Source organism: Dipodomys merriami, unplaced genomic scaffold (genome assembly GCF_024711535.1).
Source record: "Dipodomys merriami isolate MVZ:Mamm:240054 unplaced genomic scaffold, mDipMer1.0.p SCAF_19, whole genome shotgun sequence".
NCBI classification, from domain to species: Eukaryota; Metazoa; Chordata; class Mammalia; order Rodentia; family Heteromyidae; genus Dipodomys; species Dipodomys merriami.
Genome location: NW_027203270.1, coordinates 16,701,796 through 16,722,685, shown reverse-complemented (window position 1 = coordinate 16,722,685; position 20,890 = coordinate 16,701,796). Strand labels below are relative to the sequence as shown.

The 20,890-nt window shown below is 48.8% G+C and overlaps 1 protein-coding gene across 6 annotated transcripts in view; it reads right to left on the bottom strand.

Annotated features, from left to right (window-relative positions):
• Rap1gap2 (RAP1 GTPase activating protein 2) overlaps positions 1 to 9,888 on the bottom strand; it is a 198,383-nt gene extending 188,495 nt beyond the window's left edge. For 2 of the 6 annotated variants that reach the window (XM_070027514.1, XM_070027515.1), the window contains exon 1: positions 2,589 to 2,740. Coding sequence is in view for 2 of the 6 variants with exons in the window: in XM_070027513.1 (XP_069883614.1) it covers positions 9,772 to 9,863 (92 nt within the window). In the remaining 4 variants the exon portion in view is untranslated. Of the gene's footprint in view, positions 1 to 2,209; positions 2,229 to 2,588; positions 2,741 to 9,771 lie in introns of those variants that run through there. The other 4 variants (XR_011373062.1, XM_070027513.1, XM_070027519.1 and 1 more) reach the window with 4 other exon arrangements.
• Between the last annotated feature and the right edge of the window lie 11,002 nt (positions 9,889 to 20,890).

The following is a 20,890-nucleotide window of genomic DNA, read 5'->3' as shown; positions in this document are numbered from 1 at the left end:
CTGCTAACCTATAATCCCAGCTCCATGGGAGGATGAGTCAGGAGAATCATGGTTTGAGGCCAGACTGGGTAACATAACAAGATCTCATCTCAAAAAAAAACCCAAAATAAAACTAAATAATGTTAAAAGCCAGTACTGATGGCTCATACCTGTAAGCCTAGATATTCAAGAGGCTGAGATCTAAGAATCACAGTTCAAAGCCAGCCAGGAATGTCCATGGGACTCATAACTTCAACTAACCAGCAAAAAGCTAGAAGTAGATGTATGATTCAAATCATAGAGCACCAGCCTTGAGCTGAAAAGCCAGGTAAGGGCTTGACGCCCTAAGTTCAAGCCCCAGTACTGGTACAAAGTTAAAAAAAAAATGAAAAGAAACTGAGGCTCAGAGTGAAATAACTTGCCCAAGGTTGTGCAGTGGATTGGGCATCTCAATGTTCAGCTATCGAAACTAGAAGCCTCCTCCTACTCCAGCCACTTCTGCATACCCTGTGAGCTCTGAGCAGCATCTTACAGGTACCCCTAACCTGATGTCTGAGTCAGGCCTGCTCTGAAGCTATATGTGGGGCCCATAGGAAACCACTAGAGGTCCACAGGGTGGTGGGATGGGGACAGGGTGGATAGCCAGGGGGTAAATGCCACCCTGTTTCTCTCCCCAACAAAGAAGTTCCGAAATGCAGTCCCTAAGCTCTTCAGGACACTATCCAGGACAGAATGGAGGCACTAATAAAAACAGTGTCCCTTTATTTTGCCTTCCTTCACCTCTTTCATACCCTTGGCCCCTGCCCTTGCTTCCCAAGATGGCTTTCTCACAAGCACTGCTTGGGGAAACAGAGTGGGGGGATGTGGGTGGACAGACATCTGGAGCCACATCAAGGTGTGACATCAGGGAGTCATCATCAGGGTCACCAAGGGCAGTTAAGCATGAAGGTGACTACCATGACCCATGCTGGGGCCACTTTTCCCTCAAGGTTCAAGTCTAACCCAGATCTAGCCACTGAGGCTCTCCCACATTTGATCAGTCCGGACCATGGAAAAGAGAGAGATGGGGGTTGTGAGGGTACCTGCCACTGGACGCTCCCTTTCTTTGGAACTGGAAGTACTTTCTGCTAAATCACCTCAATACCTGTGGCAGAGCACAAGCCCCTCTGGACATGCCCTGGCCTCACCCAAGGTTAGCATCTGCCTCTTTCCAGAAGCATCAACTACAGGGAGTCTCGGGCTCATCACCCATTCCCCACACATTCCCCCACTCATCACCCATTCTCCTCCCCCACTCCTCAACCTCTGGCCAGGGAGGAAGGACCTGAAGCAGCTTCTTTCCAGAGCCTGAGCAGCCAGATCTACACAACATCAACCCCACCCCAGAGCTGTGGCAACCTAGCACCTTTGCTCAGGAATGAGAATGGAGCCTCCCCCCCCTCCCCCCGCAAATCCTGCCCAAGTTCTGGGGGCAAATCACTGCCCAAGTCCTCACAGCCCTGAGTCACTCCCAGCCTCCAGACAGCTGGGTGAGCTTTCTGTTTACTCGTCGCCCACGGTGGGGAGAATAGGAGAGGGCTGAGCCTTTTTCTCCAAGGGAAACTGAGGCCTATGGGGCTCAGCCCTAGGATCTCAAAGCAGATCCCCTTCCCTTAGGCGCAGTTGGTCCAGGTCAGCCTTCTTATTCGCTATAATTTTCTAAAGAGACTGTTTGGCGATGAGGGGCCACTGAGCAGAGGCAGGTATCTGAATTCAGAGCTCAGGCTCCACTTACATAGAAATGCCCTTCAGACTGAAGAAGGGTGAAGGGGAGCGATAGAGAAGCTGCCCACCTCAACTAACCCCCCAGATCAAGACACAGTATCTGATGTTGGCACAGTCAACGGTGGAATCTACACAGACTCCTGGAGTCCCCCGAAACACATACCCTGGACCCCCACCCAGAAACTGCACACCACAGCCCCACCCACCCATCCACCCAAGGCCTCTGAAAAGGAGCTGGAGGCTGGAGACTGGCCTGACCCCCACTGGTCATGGAGGGCCTCCCCGCCAGCAGCGCCCCCATCCCTCTCCCCTCCTTGTAACAGACCCAGGCTGGAGTGAGGACCAGCTGGTGTTTATGCCCTGTCACCAACAAACAACCAAACCCACCCAGCCTCGCTCACAGGGTTTTCTTGGGGCTCCTGGCTTCTCCTCCTTCGGCCGCCACCTGTAAGCGCCCACATCTCACCTGGATCTCTCCGCAGACTCCCGGGGCTGGCCAACACCTCCCTGGCACGCGCCCCTGCGCGGAGGGACGCGTGCGGTGCCCTCCCGCCGCAGGGATTTCCGAGGATGGTCACCGCATCTCCCAAATACAAGTCACTCCCCCCCCCCCAACACAGGCCACCACCACCCCCCTCCCAAACACAAGTCACTCCCCTTCCAAACACGGCTGGAGCCACCCCGGTGCCGTCTGCGCCCACCGCGCTCTGTAGTATCGGCGCCCACCAAGGTCCCCAAGACGCCTCCTCCCCCAGTCCTCCTTCGTAGTCCTCTGAGGTCCCCTCGGCCCCCCGCAGGCGATGGATTCCCAGCCCCGCCCGCCCGCCTGCCCGGGAGCCACTGACCTCCGCGTCCCGCGGCCGCGTGGAGCGGAACGTCGCAGCGGGTCCCGCAGGCTCAGACGCGCGAGCCTCGGCGGCGCCCCGCGCTCTCCATCGGGGGCCCGGGATCCCGTCTCCGGGTGGGGGTCCTCCGCAGCCCGGCTGCCTGCACCGTCACCGCGGCACGCACGCGCGCACCGGCCCGCGCGAGGCCGCGCCCGCCGCCGCCGCCGCCGCACACCTGCCGGGGTCCCCCCACCGCCAGGCTGACGGAGACCGGCGGGACCTGGAGGCGCGCCCCTCGCGACGCCGCCCGCCAGTCCGCGCCGGGTCCTGGCGGCGCGCACAGCGCAGCTGCGGGAGGAAGAGTGGGGGGGGGGGCGGCGTCGGGGGGCGGGGAGAGAGGGGGCGCGGAGAGGCGTCCGGGGACGGAGACTTTGGGTCGCGGAGGGCCCCCCCCCAGCCTTGGGAGCTACCCAACGCTGCTCTGGTGGAACAAAGGCTCGGGGCGGGGAAGCAGGGAGGATCCCCCCCCCCCTTCCTGTAGAGGTTCAGAGGAGATGGAGAGACCCCACGGTAAGGAATGACACAGGGAAAGATCCAGGCGTTCGTTTGGGGGATCCCAGAGTGGGTGGGTGCTATAGGAACTTGCAAGTGGGGACCCTCATTGATAATCCAACCCCTCGGGACCTGGGAGCCCAGCGTCTTCTGTCAATCACCCTCTCCAGGCCCACCACCCAGCTTCTCTGCCAAACCAAACTTACTCCTGAACTTGGACTTGAGAGAAAGATGTGTCTCCAACCCAGTCCTTGGCGGGGTCTGAGGGTCCTGCCCCGAAACCTCCTCCACCCAGGGCAGCCTCTGACTGCGACTTGCACACCTCCAGTGAGGGGAAGCTCACTCCCTCCGGAAGGCTGCGAGCCCTTAAAAGCCCTTCCTTTAATTGCCCTTAATCTAATCTTCCTTGATTGTGTTTGTAAGTCCTGGCCTCACTCTGTTCCAGCTACACTGGCTGCTAGAACATATCCAGGCCCTTGCACTTGCTGTGACCCAACCCTCATGCAGTGAACTCAACACACCACATGTCCTGGATGCTCTCCAACGGCTTCCCTGTGCCCCCCCCACACACACACATACATGCCCACACACACACACACACACTCAGCATAGCTCACCACCACCTTCTCCACCAAGCAAGCCAGGACTCACCTCTCCTGTCATTTTCTACCTCTTTCAGTCCCCACACTCCCCCTGGCTGCTGAGGCCCTGATTTCTTTCTTCAACCAGCTGATGGTCCTGGGAAACTCTGGTGTCTCCTTGTTCCTGCATGATGTCTGTCTCTCCTACTACAGCATGTGGCCCACACGAGCAGTACTCTTGTGGGGATCTAAAACCCCAGGAGCAGAAGCACAATCATCATGAACAGCAGAGAAAAGGGTCCTGAAGTGCAAACAGCCCAGCCATCCCAAGGAACATTGGACACAGGTTCTAACAGGAGAAAAGTGCTCACCACTGCTCACTGAGTAAACAGACAGGGTCTTTGTCTTAGAGGCTAAACCTCAGAAATAAAAAAAGATCTTTCCTGCCAGGTGCTGGTGGCTCAAGCCTGTAATCCTAGTTACTCAGGAGGCTGAGATCTGAGTATCTCGGTTCAGAGCTAGCCTGGGCAGAAGAGTCCATGAGACTCTTATCTCCAATAAACCACCAGAAAACCTGAAGTGGTGCTGTGGCTCAAGTGTTAGAGCACTGGCCTTGAGCTAAAGAGCTGAGGGATAGCACCCAGGCCCAGAGTTCAAGCCCCACGACAGGGAAAAAAAAAAAAAAAAGGCTTTCCTTTCTTCACTCTTGGCTCTGCCCTGAATATATTAACCCCAAGATTCAAGTGTTTTCTTTGGTGATTACCTACAGGTTGGGACCTAACCCAAGCTTTTACTCAAGTAGAAATCTTCAGACTGCTCTGATTCCCTTTGTCTGGCCACTTAGATGCAAAAATGATTACAGGTCAGCACTGACTGCACCTTATCCTTGTTAAATTGTACGTACAGTAGTCCCTCCGTAAAGTCCAGGATCATGTTCTGAGGATGCTTGAAACCAAACCTTCACATGCTATGATTTTTCTATAAAGATAGTTCTCCTTACAAGCTGTCCATTTTAGGTTACGATGGTGTGAAAGTCATAAGTATCCAGTAGAAACCATACTTTGATTTCTTTTTTTTCTGCTAGTATGGTCTGAACTCAGGAACTCACACTCTCATTCAACTTTTTCAATCTCAGCTGAAGCTCTACCACTTGAGCCATGCCTCCTATCCAGCTTTTTGCTGGTTAATTGAAGACAGAGTCTTATAAACTTTTCTATCCAAGCTGGCTTGGAGTGTGATCCTCATATCAGCCTTCTAAGTAGCTAAGATTACAGGTATGAGCCACAGCCCCTGGCTCCTACTTTGACTTTTTGAACTTGTATCTTTTTTTTTCCAGGCTGGAGATATGCCAGAAGCTACTTCATGAAGATGCAGAAAGCTGTAGCTCCCAGCCAACTACAAGATTGCTAGGGTAAACAACTGAAATACTAGAGTGTACTGACTAGCCAGCATTCAGCAAATGACAGGAGACACGGCCAACACTTTATTTTAAAATAGGCTTTGAAGCCAGGCACTGGTGACATGTACCTGAAATCCTAGATATTCATGAGGCTGAGACCTGAGAATCATGGTTCCAAGCCAGCCAGGGTAGGAAAGTCCATGAAACTCTTATCTCCAATTAACCACCAAATAGTCAGAAGTGGAGTGTGTCTCAGATGGTAGAGAATCAGCCTTGAGTGAAAAAGCTCATGGACAGTACCCAAGCCCAGAGTTCAAGCCTCAGTGCTGTATTGGTGTGCACACACACACACACACACACACACACACACACACACACACACACACACACACAGAGGCTCTGTGTTAGATGACTTTGCCCAACTGTAAGCTAATGTAAGTGTTCTAAGAAGATTTAAGTTAGTCTAGGCTGAGCTATGATGTTCAGTAGATGAAATGTACTAAATGCACTTAATGTTTTCACATTGGAATATGAGAAGCATTACTTAGACATATCAATTATGAAGTTGAAAACCCTCATCTTTTCACTTCAGGAAGCACCTATGGCATCTCTTCAGCATATCCAAATTGCCAGAATCGCTGCGATGCCTCTTCAGAGTCATTTAAATGAAACAAGATTACCGGAAAACAAGCACTGTGATACACAGACAGATACCAAGATACCAAGCTAACCAAAATAGGACTGGCTAACAGGCAGGTAGCTTATACCATGTGGATACACTGTCAAAGGGAGGATTCACAGCCCAGCTGGGACAGGGTACCCTGGAACGAGGTTTCATCAGAATTTCACACAGCTGAAAAAAATGTATCTAGTTTAAGCCCATGTTTACCTATGGGTAACTGAAATCATGGAGAAGTGAGCCCTTGGTGAATGTGATGGGGTGGCTATACTAGAATAGGGACCTCAAATGCAGCTTCTATGGTGTCTGGGGGCCCCAACATTTCCATCTCCCCTTCAAGGATGAAGCCCAGGTCCCTGCGATCAGCAATGCCATGAGCTTGCAGTTCACATGCTTCCTCAAAGCACTGATAAACTGTGTCTGTGTGTGTATGTGTGTGCATGCTTGCAGGCCAGTCCTAGGGCTTGAACTCAGGGCCTGGGCACGTCCCCTGAGGGTTGTTATTTTTTCTTTTTACACAAGGCTAGTGCTCTACCACTTGAACCACAGTTTCACTTCAGGCTTTTTTTTTTTTTTTTTTTTTTTTTTTGTCGGTCGTGGGGCTTGAACTCTGGGCCTGGGCGCTGTCCCTCAGCTCTTCAGCTCAAGGCGAGCGCTCTACCACTTGAGCTACAGCGCCACTTCCGCTTTTCTGGTGGTTTATTGGAGATAGGAGTCTCACGGTCTCTCCTGCCCGGGCTGGCTTTGAACCGCGATCCTCAGATCTCAGCCTCCTGAGTAGCTAGGATTACAGGCGTGAGCCACCAGCGCCCGGCCTCACTTCAGGCTTTTTGTGGTTAATTGGAGATAAACATCTCAAGGATATTCCTGCTTAGGCTGGCTTCAAGCTACCATTCTCAGACCTCAGCCTCCTGAGCAGCTAAGATTACAGATGTGAGCCACCAGCACCCAGCTCAATAAACATTTGAGCGGGACTCAGCTAACAGCCACCAACTCAACAGCCTCCTGAACTATGATGCCCCCAGCCCATGCTCTTCTGCGTCACCTGCAAGGCTTCCATGGGAAATAGGAAGGATTTCTTTCATGCTTGCTTTCTTGCTTTCTCTCTCTCTTTCCTTCCTCTCTCTCTTTCCTTCCTCTCTCTCTTTCCTTTCTTTCTTTCTTTCTTTCTTTCTTTCTTTCTTTCTTTCTTTCTTTCTTTCTTTCTTTCTTTCTTTCTTTCTTTCTTTCTTTCTTTCTGCCAGTCCTGGGGCCTGAACTCAGGGCGTGGGCACTGTCCCTGAGCTTCTTTTTGCTCAAGGCAAGCACTCTACCACTTGAGCCACAGCGCCACTTCCCACTTTTTTTGTTTATGTGGTACTGAGAAATCTAACCCAGCGTTTCATGCATGCTAGGCAAGTACTCTACTACTAAACTATATTCCCAGCCTCAATGGGAAGAATTTCTTGCAGAAACCCACAACACTGTCTCCTGTCCAGCTACCCCCAATCTGAAAATTAAACAGAAAAGCAAAGAAGCTTCCTTTGCAGGATGGGTTCTCAGGGAATTCACTGGACTCTGATGATCACCTATATCTTTCCTGCCCAGATGTCCCCAAACCATCTCTTTCATGTCAGACTCTGAAACTTGATTGATACAGATGATAGGCCCATTTACTTATGATTTGTGGATGGTACCTTCTCCCTCTTTGTAGAAGTATATTATCCTCCTGTCTCCCACCTCAGGTTTGTACTTGATCTTTGATCAAAGTGGTTCTGAGCACTGCTAGTCACTTGTTTAGCCTCTGTGTTAAATATGGAGAACAGTAGTGCTCAGATCATAGCATTGCTCTGAAGATTTATTCCTACAAAGTCCAGGTGTTCATGGTGGTGCTATTCAGTGAGACCTTATTTCAAAAACACACAAGCAGACTGGGGCCCTAGTGACTCACATCTGTAACCCTAGCTACTCAGGAGCCTGAGATCTCAGGATCTAGTTTCTAACTAGGCCATGGCAGTCCATGAAACCCTTATCTCCAATTAACCAGTAAAAATCTAGAAACTGAGTGGTAGAGTGGTAGCCTTGAGTAAAAAGCTAAGGGATAATACTTAGACTCTGAGTTCAAGCCCTAGTCACAGGGCACACACATGCTCACACACACACACACACAAAGCTGGGCGGTGGTGGCTCACACATGTAATCCTAGCTACTCAGGAGGCTGAAACCTGAGGATTGCAGTTCAAAGCCAGCCCAGGCAAAAAAGTCTATGAGATTTTTTTTTAATTTTTGGTCAGTCATAGGGCTTGAACTCAGGGCCTAGATGCTATCTCTGAGCTCTTTTGCTCAAGGCTCATGTTCTACCACTTTGAGCCACAACACTACCAGCAAAATGGAAGTGACACTGTGGCTCAAGTGGCAGAGTATCAGCCTTGAGCAAAAAGAGCTCAGGAACAGTGCCCAGGCCCTGAGTTCAAGCTCCATGACCAACAAAAGAAAGAAAGAGGGAGAGGAAGAGAAAGGAAAGGAAGGAAGCAAGCAAGCAAGCAAGCAAACAAGCAAACAAGCAAGCAAGCAAGCAAGCAAGGTAGGGAACAAAACAAAACAAAACAAAAAAAAAACAACTGTCACTAAGCAATGGCAAACACCCCTCCAAGTCTCTGGGATGTAGCCTTCTCAGGGATGAAATCTGAAGTTGTTTCAAATGGTTTCATCCTGTTTGAAGATGTCTGCTTTCCTCCGGTGAGAATTGGCTTTTTTTTTTCTTGTTCTCTGGCTCAGAACGCTAAGCAGCTCCACTAGCCTCAAACCACCTGCGTGGCAGGACCTGCCACCTTCCCACTCTGCCCTCCCTATGACCCTGGACAGTCCCACCTCAGGCTTGGGACTGGCCTTCTAAGCCTGGCAGCTTTACACTCATCTGTGGTTTATTCACTGCTTATTTAATGAGCTTCATCCTTGAGTCACTCCTGGTGCTTGGGCACTGGGATGAACAAGATGGAAAAGTCCCCGCCCCCGAGAGCTTACAACCAGCAGGGGACACAGACAATGACAAACAGACTGATAAGATAATATCTGCCATGGAGAGAGCTTTGAAGAAAAGGAAATAAGCCACCTTATGTCAGCTGGCAATTGGCATGCAGGAGGGCTTGGCAGGTGGCCTGAAACTAAATTAGATTGTGTGTTCTTCTTGTACACAGCTCGCTAGGGTGCTCCTGGGGCAGCCTCTTTCTCTTTCCCCCACAAGCAGTCACAGCCACACTCTCAGAATTAATCTCTGTCTCGCTCTCTGTCTCTCTGTCTTCCAGTCTCTCTCTGTCTCTCTCTTAAGTCTGTCTCTGCCACCTCTCTCTTTCTCTGAGTCTCCTCTCCTTCTTTCTCTGTCTCCTCTCTCCTTTTCTCTTTCCTCTTTCTGTCTCTGTCTTCTCTCTGTCTCCTCACTCCTCTCTCTATTTCCTTCTCTGTCTATCATCTGTCTGTGTGCATGTATGTGTGTGTGCAAGCATCATTCACTAAAGATTCATGATCCCGGGGCTGGGAAGGTGGCTCAGTGGTAGAGCGCTTGCCTTGCATGCATGAGGTCCTGGGTTCGATTCCTCAGCACCACATAAGCAAAAAAAAAAAGCCCGAAGTGGCACTGTGGCTCAAGTGGTAGAGCGCTAGCCTTGAGCTGAAGAGCTGAGGGGACAGCGCCCAGATCCAGAGTTCAGGCCTCACAACCGGACCCAAAAAAAAAAGATTCATGATCCCCCATTACAAGGCAGAGAATGTATGTGTATACCCATTTTACAGAGGATAAAGTGAAGGCAGAGTTACCTCCAATTGTTCAGGGCCTTCTAGGCTGGACCAGTGGCCAGGCTGATAAACTCACTCCATCCAAGACCCTGGGAGGCCTCTCCATCACTGAAGGCCAAGTTTTCCACTGTGTATTTATGGGCCAGTGTGGGCTGGCTGTAAAGACAACAGCTAAATGTCGAGACTCAAGAATGCAGGGAAGAGCAGAAGGTCCTTTACCTGGAGGGAGACTCCAGGTCAGCTCGGCTGAGGATGCGGTGCTGCTGAGGGCTGTAGAGCCACTGGAACGCCGTCAGAGTCCTCTCTTCCATTCGGAACCGACCTTCCTGCACATACCTGTGGGCAGAAACAGAAGCAGTGAGTTGGAGACCAGGGCTCTACAGAGCTGCTTGAGAAGTGACCTCACTTGCTGGAGGTGAGGACCTATTTCCAAATATCCCTCCCCCTGCCCATCCTTCAGAAATCCCTGTTTGCAAATGGCAACACTAAGATGCCTGGAACAGGAGGCAGACACAAGGAGGAAGACAGTTTGGTAGACAGAACAGCTGTCTAGCTGTTAGAAAGGAGTTAAGCTAGACACTGGTGACTCACACCTGTAATCCTAACTACTCAGGAGGCTGGGACTTGAGGCCTGCAGTTTGAAGACAGCCCAAGTGGGAAAGTTCATGAGATTCTTATTTCCAATAAAGACCACTCAAAAAAGCCACAAGTGGCACTGTGACTCAATGGTAGAGCTCTTACCTTGAGAAAAAGCAGCTCAGGGACAGTGCCCATGCCCAGAGTTCAAGCCCCAGGACAAAAAAAAAAAAAATGCAATCATAAGGTTTTCTTTTCTTTTCTCTCTCTCTCTCTCTCTCTCTCTCTCTCTCTCTCTCTCTCTCTCTCTCTCTCTGTCTCTCTGTCTCTCTGTCTCTGTCTCTGTCTCTGTCTCTCTCTCTCTCTCTCTCTCTTGGTCGGTCGTGGGGCTAAACTCTCTGAGCCTAAGTGCTGTACCTCAGCTCTTCAGCTCAAGGCTAGCAGTCTCCCACTTGAACCACAGCTCCATTTCTGGCTTTTTCTGTTTATGTGGTGCTGAGGAATAGAACCCAGAGCCTCATTCATGCAAGGCAAGCACTCTACCACTGAGCCACCTTCCCAGCCCTCATCTCTTTTTTATCATTATATATTAAAATACATTCATTGTACAGAGAGTTTCATTGTATATATAAATGTACCTTGGTCAAACTCATCTTATTATTCTTTTGTTGTTTGTTTTTGTGCCAATTCTGGGAATTGAATTTAGGACCTGGATACTGTCCCTGAGCTTTTTGGCTCAAGGATGGTGCTCTACCACTTAAGTCACAACTTCACTCCCAGCTTTTTGGTGATTAATTTGGGGGAAAGAGTCTTACAGACTTTCTAGCAGGGCTGGCTTCAAACCAAGTAGATCTCAGCATCCTAAATAGCTAGGATTATAGGCATGATCACCAGAGAAAAGCCTTATCACTCTTATTTGTCTACCTCTCTCGTTTTTCAAACAACTTTAGCAGGTTCATTATTTTATTTGTATGTGTGTGTGTGTGTGTGTGTGTGCTGGTATGGGGGCTTGAACTCAGGGCCTCACATTCTGGCAAGCTGGCACTCTACCACTTGAGCCATACCTCCACTTCCTGACAGGAAGCCAACTCCTGGCTTTCTATTTTCACACACTTATAGGAGGTACCTCAATCATATTCACCCCTTCCACCCAGTCCTCTCACCTCCCCCCTTCTTAATTTGTTGGGGGGGCAGTGAGACATGATATTAGAACTCAAGAACTTTTATAAGGGCTCTATTGTTTGAGCTACACCTCTAACTCTGAGAAAGGTTTTTTTGGGGGGCGGGGGGGTTGTTGTTGTTATTATTAGTTTTGTTTTCTTTTTGTTGGTCGTGGGGCCTGAACTCTGGGCCTGGGTCAGCTCTTCAGCTCAAGGCTAGCACTCTACCACTTGAGCCACAGCACCACTTCCAGCTTTTTCTGCTTGTGTGGTACTGAGGAATCGAATCCAGGGCCTAATGCATGCAAGGCAAGCACTCTACCACTGAGCTACCTTCCCAGCCTCTGTTGTTGTTTTTGTTTGCTTGGTTTGCCAATCCTGGGGCTTGAACTCTGGGCCTCAGAGCTGTCCCTGGGCTCCTTTTTTGCTTAAGGCTAGTGCTTTACCACTTGAGCCACAGAGCCACTTCTGGCTTTTCTGAGTAGTTTATTGGAGCTAAGAGTCTCATAGACTTTCCTGCCTGGGCTGGCTTTGACCATGATCCTCAGATCTCAGCCTCCTGAGTAGCTAGGAATATAGGTGTGAGGCACCCAGCTTCTGAGAAAGGTTTTAAAGGCCAGTATTCCTATATGTTACCATGCTAAAACACATTGTTAAAAGGGAATTAAGACACACACAAGTGCAGAGCAGTGAGGGAAATTAACATTAAAAGGGAAAGAGAGGGAATAAAGTAGAAATTTGTACTTGCTTATCTTTATTTTTTTTGGGGGGGGGGGTCCAGTCATGGGGCCTGAACTCTGGGCCTGGGTGCTGTCCCTCAGCTCTTCAGCTCAAGGCTAGCACTCTACCACTTGAGCCACAGCGCCACTTCCGGCTTTTTTCTTTTTGCTTATGTGGTGTTGAGGAATCGAACCCAGGGCCTCAGGCATGCAAAGCAAGCGCTCTACTACTGAGCCACCTTCCCAGCCCTACTTGCTTATCTTTATATATACAATTCTGGGGACTTAACAGGTAATAAAAGTCATTCCTTGGGTGGAGGAAGAGAAATTGGGGTGGGGAGGGCATGGGAAAGTGATCTTTCAACAATGTACTTTCTCATACTAGAGAGCTATAAACTCCTCAAAGGATGTGTGTGTGTGTGTGTGTGTGTGTGTGTGTGTGTGTGTGTGTGTGTGTGTAATTACAAACTGGGTAAAGTGCTATTTTATATGTGTGTGTGTGTGTGTGTGTGTGTGTGTGTGTGTGTGTGTGTGTGTGCAGTTGCTTTGTGATTTTAAGACAGAGTCTTGCTACCTTGCCCAAGCTGATCTCAGACTTGTGATCCTCCTGCCTCAGTGTTCCAGGTAGCTGGGATTACAGGCATGTGCCACCAAACCAACTCCACTTGGCTCTATTCCAAACTTTCCCACCATGACATGCTACCCTCTCTGTTTTGGCATATACAGCACTATATTGCCTTCTTGATGCAATTATTCTTCTTACCCCAGAGCCTTTGTATGGGCTGCGTTCCTAACCAAACTGCCTAGCCCCCATCTCTACCTCTGAATCTGCTCTATGTCCTAGTCAGACTCTGAATTTGTGCTCAGGTGCCTAGGATGCTTTACTTACCCTTACTCACAGCATGGTAATATTCTCGCTTGCCTGTACATGAGTCATTTATGTGTCTGTCTGTCTCCTCACTGGCGTGAAAAGACTGGATGTGATCCAGCATGGAGATCTCTATCACATCCCCACAGCCCGCTAGCTGGGCTGTGTGTATGTGTGTGAGAGTGTGTGAAATTACAGCCTGCCATGAAAATCACACCAGCAATAGTAATCAACTCAGTCCATCCTGGGGCATGTGAACTACACATTAGCCTCCCTAACGACTCCAATTTGCTAGCTTAGTAAATGTGTTTCCTGAATTGGAAAACAGACCAGTCATCCCCAATACCTTCACTTTAACCTATTGCGTATTTGAAATCCCACTGAATAATATACTGAAGGATAGTAAACATTGCATAGGCCAACCTTTTAAGCTGTAATAGCCATTAAAACTTTAGCATGGGATTGGGGGGGAGGGAGGAGGCTGGGAAGGGATGTGAAGGGTAAACAAAGGAGGAGGCTGCAATGCTTGGTAAGAAATGTACGCATTATCCTGCCCATGTAATTGTAACTCCTCTGTACAGTATGTTCACAAATAAAATTAAATTAAATTAAAAAAAAAACTTTAGCAATACCAGGTATGGTGGTGTACACCTATAATCACTGCACTGTGGAGGCAGACCAAGGAGAATAGAGTTCAGGGCTACATAGTAAGACTTTGACAAAAAAAAAAAAAAAAAAAAAAAAACAAAGAAGAAGAAGATGAAGTACTGGGCTGGGCGCTGGTGGCTCACACCTGTAATCCTAGCTACTCAGGAGGCTTAGATCTGAGAATCATGGTTCAAAGCCAGCCTGGGCAGGGAAGTTCATGAGACTCTTTTTTTTGGGGGGGGGGGGGAGGAGTCCGGTTGTGGGGCCTGAACTCTGGGCCAGGGTGCTGTCCCTCAGCTCTTCAGCTCAAGGCTAGCTCTCTACCACTTGAGCCACAGCGCCACTTCCAGCTTTTTTCTTTTTGCTTATGTGGTGCTGAGGAATCGAACCCAGGACCTCAGGCATGCAAGGCGAGCGCTATACATCTGAGCCACCTTCCCAGCCCCTCATAAGACTCTTATCTCCAATAAACCACTCAAAAAACTGGAAGTGGACCTGTGGCTCAAGTGGTAGAGTGCTTGCCTTGAGCTGAAGAGCTGAGGGACAGCACCCAGGCGCAGAGTTCAAGCCCCCCGGCCAACAAAAACCAAAACCAAAACCAAAAATACAACAATCTTATTCTGGTGTTGGTGGTTCACACCTGCAGTCTTAGCTATTCAGGAGGCTGAGATCTGAGGATCACAGTTCAAAGCCAGCCTGGGCAGGAAAGTCTGTGAGAATCATCTCCAATTAACCACCAGAAAACCAAAAGTGGCACTGTGGCTCAGGTGGTAGAGCACTAGCCTTGAACAAAAAAGCTCAGGGACAGTGTCCTGGCCCTGAGTTCAAGCCCCAGGACTGGCACACACATACACACATACACACACACACACACACACACACACACACACACACTTAGAAAAGAGTAGAAGTAAAGAAGACCAGTGACTCATGCTATAATCTAGCTACTCAGAAGGCTGAAACTGCAGTTCAAAACCAGTCTGAGCAGAATAGTTCCTGAGTACCAGCAGGAAGAGGGACAGAGACAGAGACAGACAGAGACACACAGACATAGAGTCATCAGAGGGCGAGCTGTGCTAGAGAAAATGGAGTGAGAAGGTATCATCTATGAACCAGAACATGCACCTATACCGAACACCAGATCTGCTGGTGATGTGTTCTTGCACCCCCAGCCTCCACCCCAAACCACCCAATACATATGGTGTTTCTCTCTCTCTCTCTCTCTCTCTCTCTCTCTCTCTCTCTCTCTCTCTCTCTCTCTCTCTCTCTCTCTCTCAAACACACACACACCCTCAATGCTCAAGAATATTCAGTGATTTCCATCGTTCAAATTAAATATAAGCTTAGCACTCAAGTCCTCCTGCCACCTGGTTCTACCCTCTAGAATTTTATTTCACATTCCTCTCCTACACAGGTCTAAAACCCAGGCAGCTCTGTTGTTCCAAATGCATCGTGTGTAATGCAGCTGGCTTTGTCTTCTTCACCTTGGAATGTCCTCCTCTACCCATCTCTGCCTGCCAAAATACTATCCTTCCAGGAAGTTTTAAAATATGACAGATATGCCGGGCACCGGTGGCTTATGCTTGTAATCCTAGCTACTCAGGAGGCTGAGATCTGAGGATCGCAGTTCAAAGCCAGCCAGAGCCGGAAAGTCTGAGACTCTTATTTCCAATAAACCACTAGAAAACCAGAAGTGGCGCTGTGGCTCAAGTGGTAGAGCACTTGCCTTGAGCTGAAGAGCGCAGGGACAGTGCCCAAGCCCAGAGTTCAAGCCCCACAACCAACCAAAAAAAAAAAATTACAGATACATACATCCACATATATACACATATATAAATATACAGATATGATGTGTCTAAATGTACATACAAATACAAATATATGTATACATATAGATTGTCAGATTTGGAGAAATTCTTTGCAACTGAAAAAAATTAAAGGACTGAGTATAAATAGTGTGCAAATCTTAGTTTCCGATATCATTCTCCTATGTAAAATGGCTCCTTGAATAAATGGCTGATTCTGGAATTGGGATAGGAAGTGTTAAAAATTAAAACAATTATCTGGTTGAACCACTACCAAATATCCCCATGCTGCTGATCACATATATGGTATATAACATGTGAGCACCGTTATATATTACAGACTGTGATAGACAATTTGCTCCAGGAAAGTTAGAATGAACTTCTGACTTTAAATGAGCATCATTATTCCACAATACTGTGAATTTCCAGAAATTATGTAATCACTTAATCACAATCAAAAAAAAAAAAAAGAACCTCGGGGAAGGGAGGGAGGGAGGGAGGGGATGGTAGGGGGAAAACAATGGAGGGGGTAACAATGTTCAAGAGTAAGTGTACTCATTACCTCACTCATGTAACTGTAACCCTCTGTATAGTATCTTTACAATAAAAAAATTAAAACAATTTTCAAGGTCTGGGAATTTGGCCTAGTTGGTAGAGTGCTTGCCTAGTATGCGTGAAGCCCTTGGTTCAATTCCTCAGTACAACATACACAGAAAAGGCTGGAAATAACACTGTAGCTCAAGTGGTAGAGCGCTAGCCTTGAACAAAAGAAACTCAGGGCAGTGCCCAGGCCCTGAGTACAAGCCCCAGATCTGGCAAAAAAAAAAAGTAAATAAATAAAGTTTACTGTAGCCAGGTGTGAACAGCTGGTGCTTATAATCCTAACTGTTCAGGAGGCTGAGTTCTGAAGATTGTTGTTTGAAGCTAGCCTAGGCAGAAAAGTCCATGAAACTTATCTCCAATTAATCACCAAAAAAAAAAAAAAAGTAAAAAAGCTCGTGGAAGCCGGGCGCCGGTGGCTCACGCCTAGCTACTCAGGAGGCTGAGAGCTGAGGATCACAGTTCAAAGCCGGCCCAGGCAGGAAAGTCCGTGAAACTCTTATCTCCAATAAACCACCAGAAAACTGGAAGTGGCTACTCAGGAGGTGGAGATCTCAGGATTACTGTTCAGTCAGCCCAGGCAGGAAAGTCTGTGATACTCATCTCCAATTAACCACAAAAAGCCAGTAGAGCTGTGGCTCAAAGTGGTAGAGTGCTAGCCTTGAGCACAAAAGCTTAAGGACCAGTACTCAGACCCTAAGGTCAGGAAAAACAAAAACTAAGAAACAATGCGCAGGTCCTGAATTCAAGCCTCCCTATCACCCCCCTCCAAAAAAAAAAAAAAAAAAGAGCCCTAGAATAAGACCTAGGTTTAAATCCTGACTGCCACGCTTGCTGTGTGATGTTAATAATTTTTCTTTTCTGACTTTCAGTTTCCTCAACTTTAAGATGGGGTGCTGTAAGCATCAGGTCAATCCCCCACTCTTGATTCCTGCAGAGGGATGGGAAGGGTTTCATTATTGTGGTTAGTATTCTGGCTACAGAATGTACCAGGTAGGTTGCCGCAGGGTCTCTTGCTCCAGTTTGACTGGGATGCTTTGGGATGGGGTGAAATCCCAGCCAGACATTCTGCTTTGGGTCTTGGAATCTTTCCCAGGGCCGGCTGCCCTGTGTTCCAAGCCTTCCCAAGCAGAGGTCAAGCCTCTGGCAGCTGCGAACATTGGTGCATCAGGACATGGGATGGGCTGGGGAGGGGAGAGATAGAGACTCAAGGGGCCCCCGGCCTGCATGACTGGGCTGCAATGAGTTCAAAGTCTCTCTGAGCATGCGGGGGAGGGGGTGTTGGTAACCAAACCCTAGCCGACTCCCATCCTTTGCAGGACTGCGGTGGGGGAAGGGACAAGTGCCCCCCCGCCCCCGCCCCTCCCCGGATCCCTTCTGAGAGTCCCGTCCCAGGAGACCCGAGCAGGGCCATGTCTTTGAACGCAGGGATGGGCTGTGGTTTTTGGTGATCCCTGACCACGACCCCTATCCTGGGCAGCCGAAGGGAAGGAGATAAACAGGGACCCCTGGTACACAGATAACGGCGGAAGGATGGGTAACCCCGCTTGTGTGCCTGTGGAAGGAGGACCGGGTCGCCCCAAAGCCTGACGTCACGCCCAGAGTCCGGGAAGGGCTCCCGCACCAATCTCCCTGGAGAGCCGCAAAGATGCGTGCGGGAAGCGGGGGAGGGGACGCCGGGAGACTTTGATCCCGCAGCCCAGTACCTCTCTGCCGACCCTGCCCCGCGATCTCCCACTCTGGAAGAAAGTTGGGGCCAGGGTCCCCAATCCTCCCCGCGCGCACCGGGCGTCGGGACGCAGGGGCGCGGGGTCGTGCCCGCGCCAGACCCGGCGACCGCCGGCTGTCCACTCACCAGCGCACCAGCTGCCAGCGCTTCTCCCCCGGAGCCCGGCGGCCCGCCATGCCTCGCCCGCGGGACAGCCGCTCCCCGTCACCGCGGGCCGCACGGCGGACGAGGCTCCGGCTCGTACAGCCGCAGGGCCAGTGTCGGGGCGCGGCCGGCCGGAGTCCTGCGCAGCGCCCGGCTCATCCCCGCTTACGCCGCCCGCCCCGCCCCTGTGAGGGACACAGCCGGGTCACCCAGCTCGCCCCAAGTCCTCCTGAGAGCGAAGTTTGACTCATTGAATCCTTCTGTGCCTTTCTCTCTTAAAACATTTGTTCTACCAACCCAGAAAGTTATGCATAAGAAATTAAACTCCTCTACATGCCTAAAATAAAAGAGGATGTGTCCTACAAACAACGAAAGTGTTGTCAAGTGGCAGTAATTAAAGACAATATGGTTTGGGCCTAGCACACTGCCATATCTAGTCTCAGGCCCTCATCCATTCACCCCAGAGTAATAATTTCATTCTTGGAGGGCAGCAGAGACCAGCCTGACTGGACACATGCTTCCCAAATCTCCTATGGAACAGCTGAGTTTGGAATGTTTTAGAACTACAGAGACTATGAGCAGGGCACTACTGGCTCAGGCCAGCAACCCTAGCTACACAGAGGGCTGAGATCGCAGGCTTAAAGCCAGCTCAGACAGGAAAGTCTGAAGATTCTTATCACCAAGTATCCACCAAAAAGCTAGAAGTGGAGCTGTGGCTTATGGTATATAGAACATCACCCTTGAACAAAAATAAATAAATAAATAAAAATAAAAAAATTTTAGAAAGCTCAAGGATAGTGCCTAGGCCCTGAGTTCAAGTTCTAGTAGCACTAAATAAATAAATAATTGTCTACACATTGGGTATCCTCCCAATCCACCTGCTTCCCATAGCTGAATGAGCTACGTGCTTTGCAGGAGAGATTCAATGAGACCGAAGAACAATCCATTGGGAGATGTTGAAAACCTCCCCCTCCCTGTGCAGACTGTAGGCTCCTGCCCAGGAGCACTGGAAAAGTTCAGAAGTACTGCTATTGACCTTTGTCATTTTATCTATAGGTGCCTTCTTCAGAGTCAAGAAAAAAACAGAATTACAAAAGCTGAAGTGTCAATGCATATCTGTAATCACACTACTTGGGAGACTGAGGAAGGAGGATCACAAGTTCAAGATCAGCCTGGGCTATGTAGGGAGACCCTATCTCAAAAGGATGACAAATCAAGCATGGCATGCAACTGCAATCCTAGCTACTCAAGAGGAAGATGGATTGAGCCCAGAAGTTCCAGGCCAGCCAGGGTAGCAGGGAAATTTAATGCCAAGATTATATAAATTACCACTCTCCACCTGGGTTTTTCACTATGTCCCAACTACTGAAGTAACAGGAACAACAGAGGATGAGGAGATCATCAACACTGGAGTGGTACAGGACTAGCCTAAAGCAAAAAACAAAAACAAAAAAACCCACAACAACAACAACAACAACAACAAAAAAAACCCTAGAGGATGGGCTGGGAAGGTGGCTCAGTGGTAGAGTGCTTACCTTGCATGCATGAGGCCCTGGGTTCGATTCTTCAGCACCACATAAGCAGAAAAAGCCGGAAGTGGCGCTGTGGCTCAAGTGGTAGAGGGCTAACCTTAAACTGAAGAGCTGAGGGACAGTGCCTAGGCCCAGAGCTCAGGCCCACAACCGACAAAAAAAAAAAAACCTAGAGGAAAGCATGAGGCCCTGAGTTCAAGCCCTACTACCAATACCAATGAAGGAAAAGAAAAAAAGAAAGAAACCACAACAACAAACTAATTATATTTAAAAGGGCCCAAGAATTGTACAGATATATAGAAATAGGAAAAGTGTTTTGATACAAACTTAAACTTTGTAGTCATGAATGAAAAGATGAAAACACTAGAAGAGGAGCTGGGATACAGCTCAATGGTATAGCACTTGTCTTGAATGTGCAAAGGCCTAGGCTCCATCCCCAGCACAAGAAGGGAGGAAGAAGAAGAAGAAGAAGAAGAAAAAGAAGAAGAAGAAGAAGAAGAAGAGGAGGAGGAGGAGGAGGAGGAGGAGGAGGAGGAGGAGGAGGAGGAGGAGAGGAGGAGGAGGAGGAGGAGGAGGAGGAACAAGAAGAAGAAGAACAACAACAACAACAACAACAATAACAACAACCACCACCACCACCACCACAACAACAACAACAACAAGGAGGAGGAGGGGGAGGAGGAAGGAAGGCAGGAAAGAATGAAGAAGAGGAACTAGGGCGGTAATACACAAAAATAATACCAGTTTCACTGGGTGCTGGTGGCTCACACCTGCAATCCTAGCTACTCAGGAGACTGAGAACTGAGGACCACAGACAGGAAAGGATGCGAGACTCTTAATGTCCAACAAACTGCCCAGAAAAAGCTGCTTTAGTGCAGTAGATTTGTGAGAACTTTTTGTTAGTGTATTTCCTAACTTTCCATAGTGTAATTATAAAGCTTGTCTAATAAATCATAATATTAAATTGTCCATAGAAAGGTATATTTAAACAAAACATATGAAGCATCATGTGGCAAAGCCAAGGTAGAGTTAAGGGAAATAAAGGAAAAAGGGACTAGAGTTACTTTAGATCATCCAAAAGTTGGCAAAAACAGTTGCCCAAGATAGTGAAAACTCACCTGAAATGGAAGGATTTCAGCCAGTGGAATTCCTTAGAATCATGTGTGTGTGTGTGTGTGTGTGTGCCTGTGCTGGGCCTTGAACTTGAGACCTGGGTGTTTTCTCCTTAGCTTATTCACTCAAGGCCAATGCTCTACTACTTCTTGATTTTCGATGGTTAATTGGAGATAACAGTCTCATGGACTTTTCTACCTGGGCTAGCCTCAAACTGCAACCTCAGATCTCAGCCTTCTGAGTAACTGGGATTCTAGGCATGAGCCACAGTGCCCCATTCACATCTCATAAGACAGAGAGCATGCAGGTTATTCATCAGAACCCATTCGCCTGATGGATGTACTCAACATAGGAATACTGTCCTCTAGGAAAGACAGCACTGATCTAGAAAGCAGGACCAGGCTGGCCTTTCGGCTCCTCTTCAAGGAATTCCTTCCTGGACAG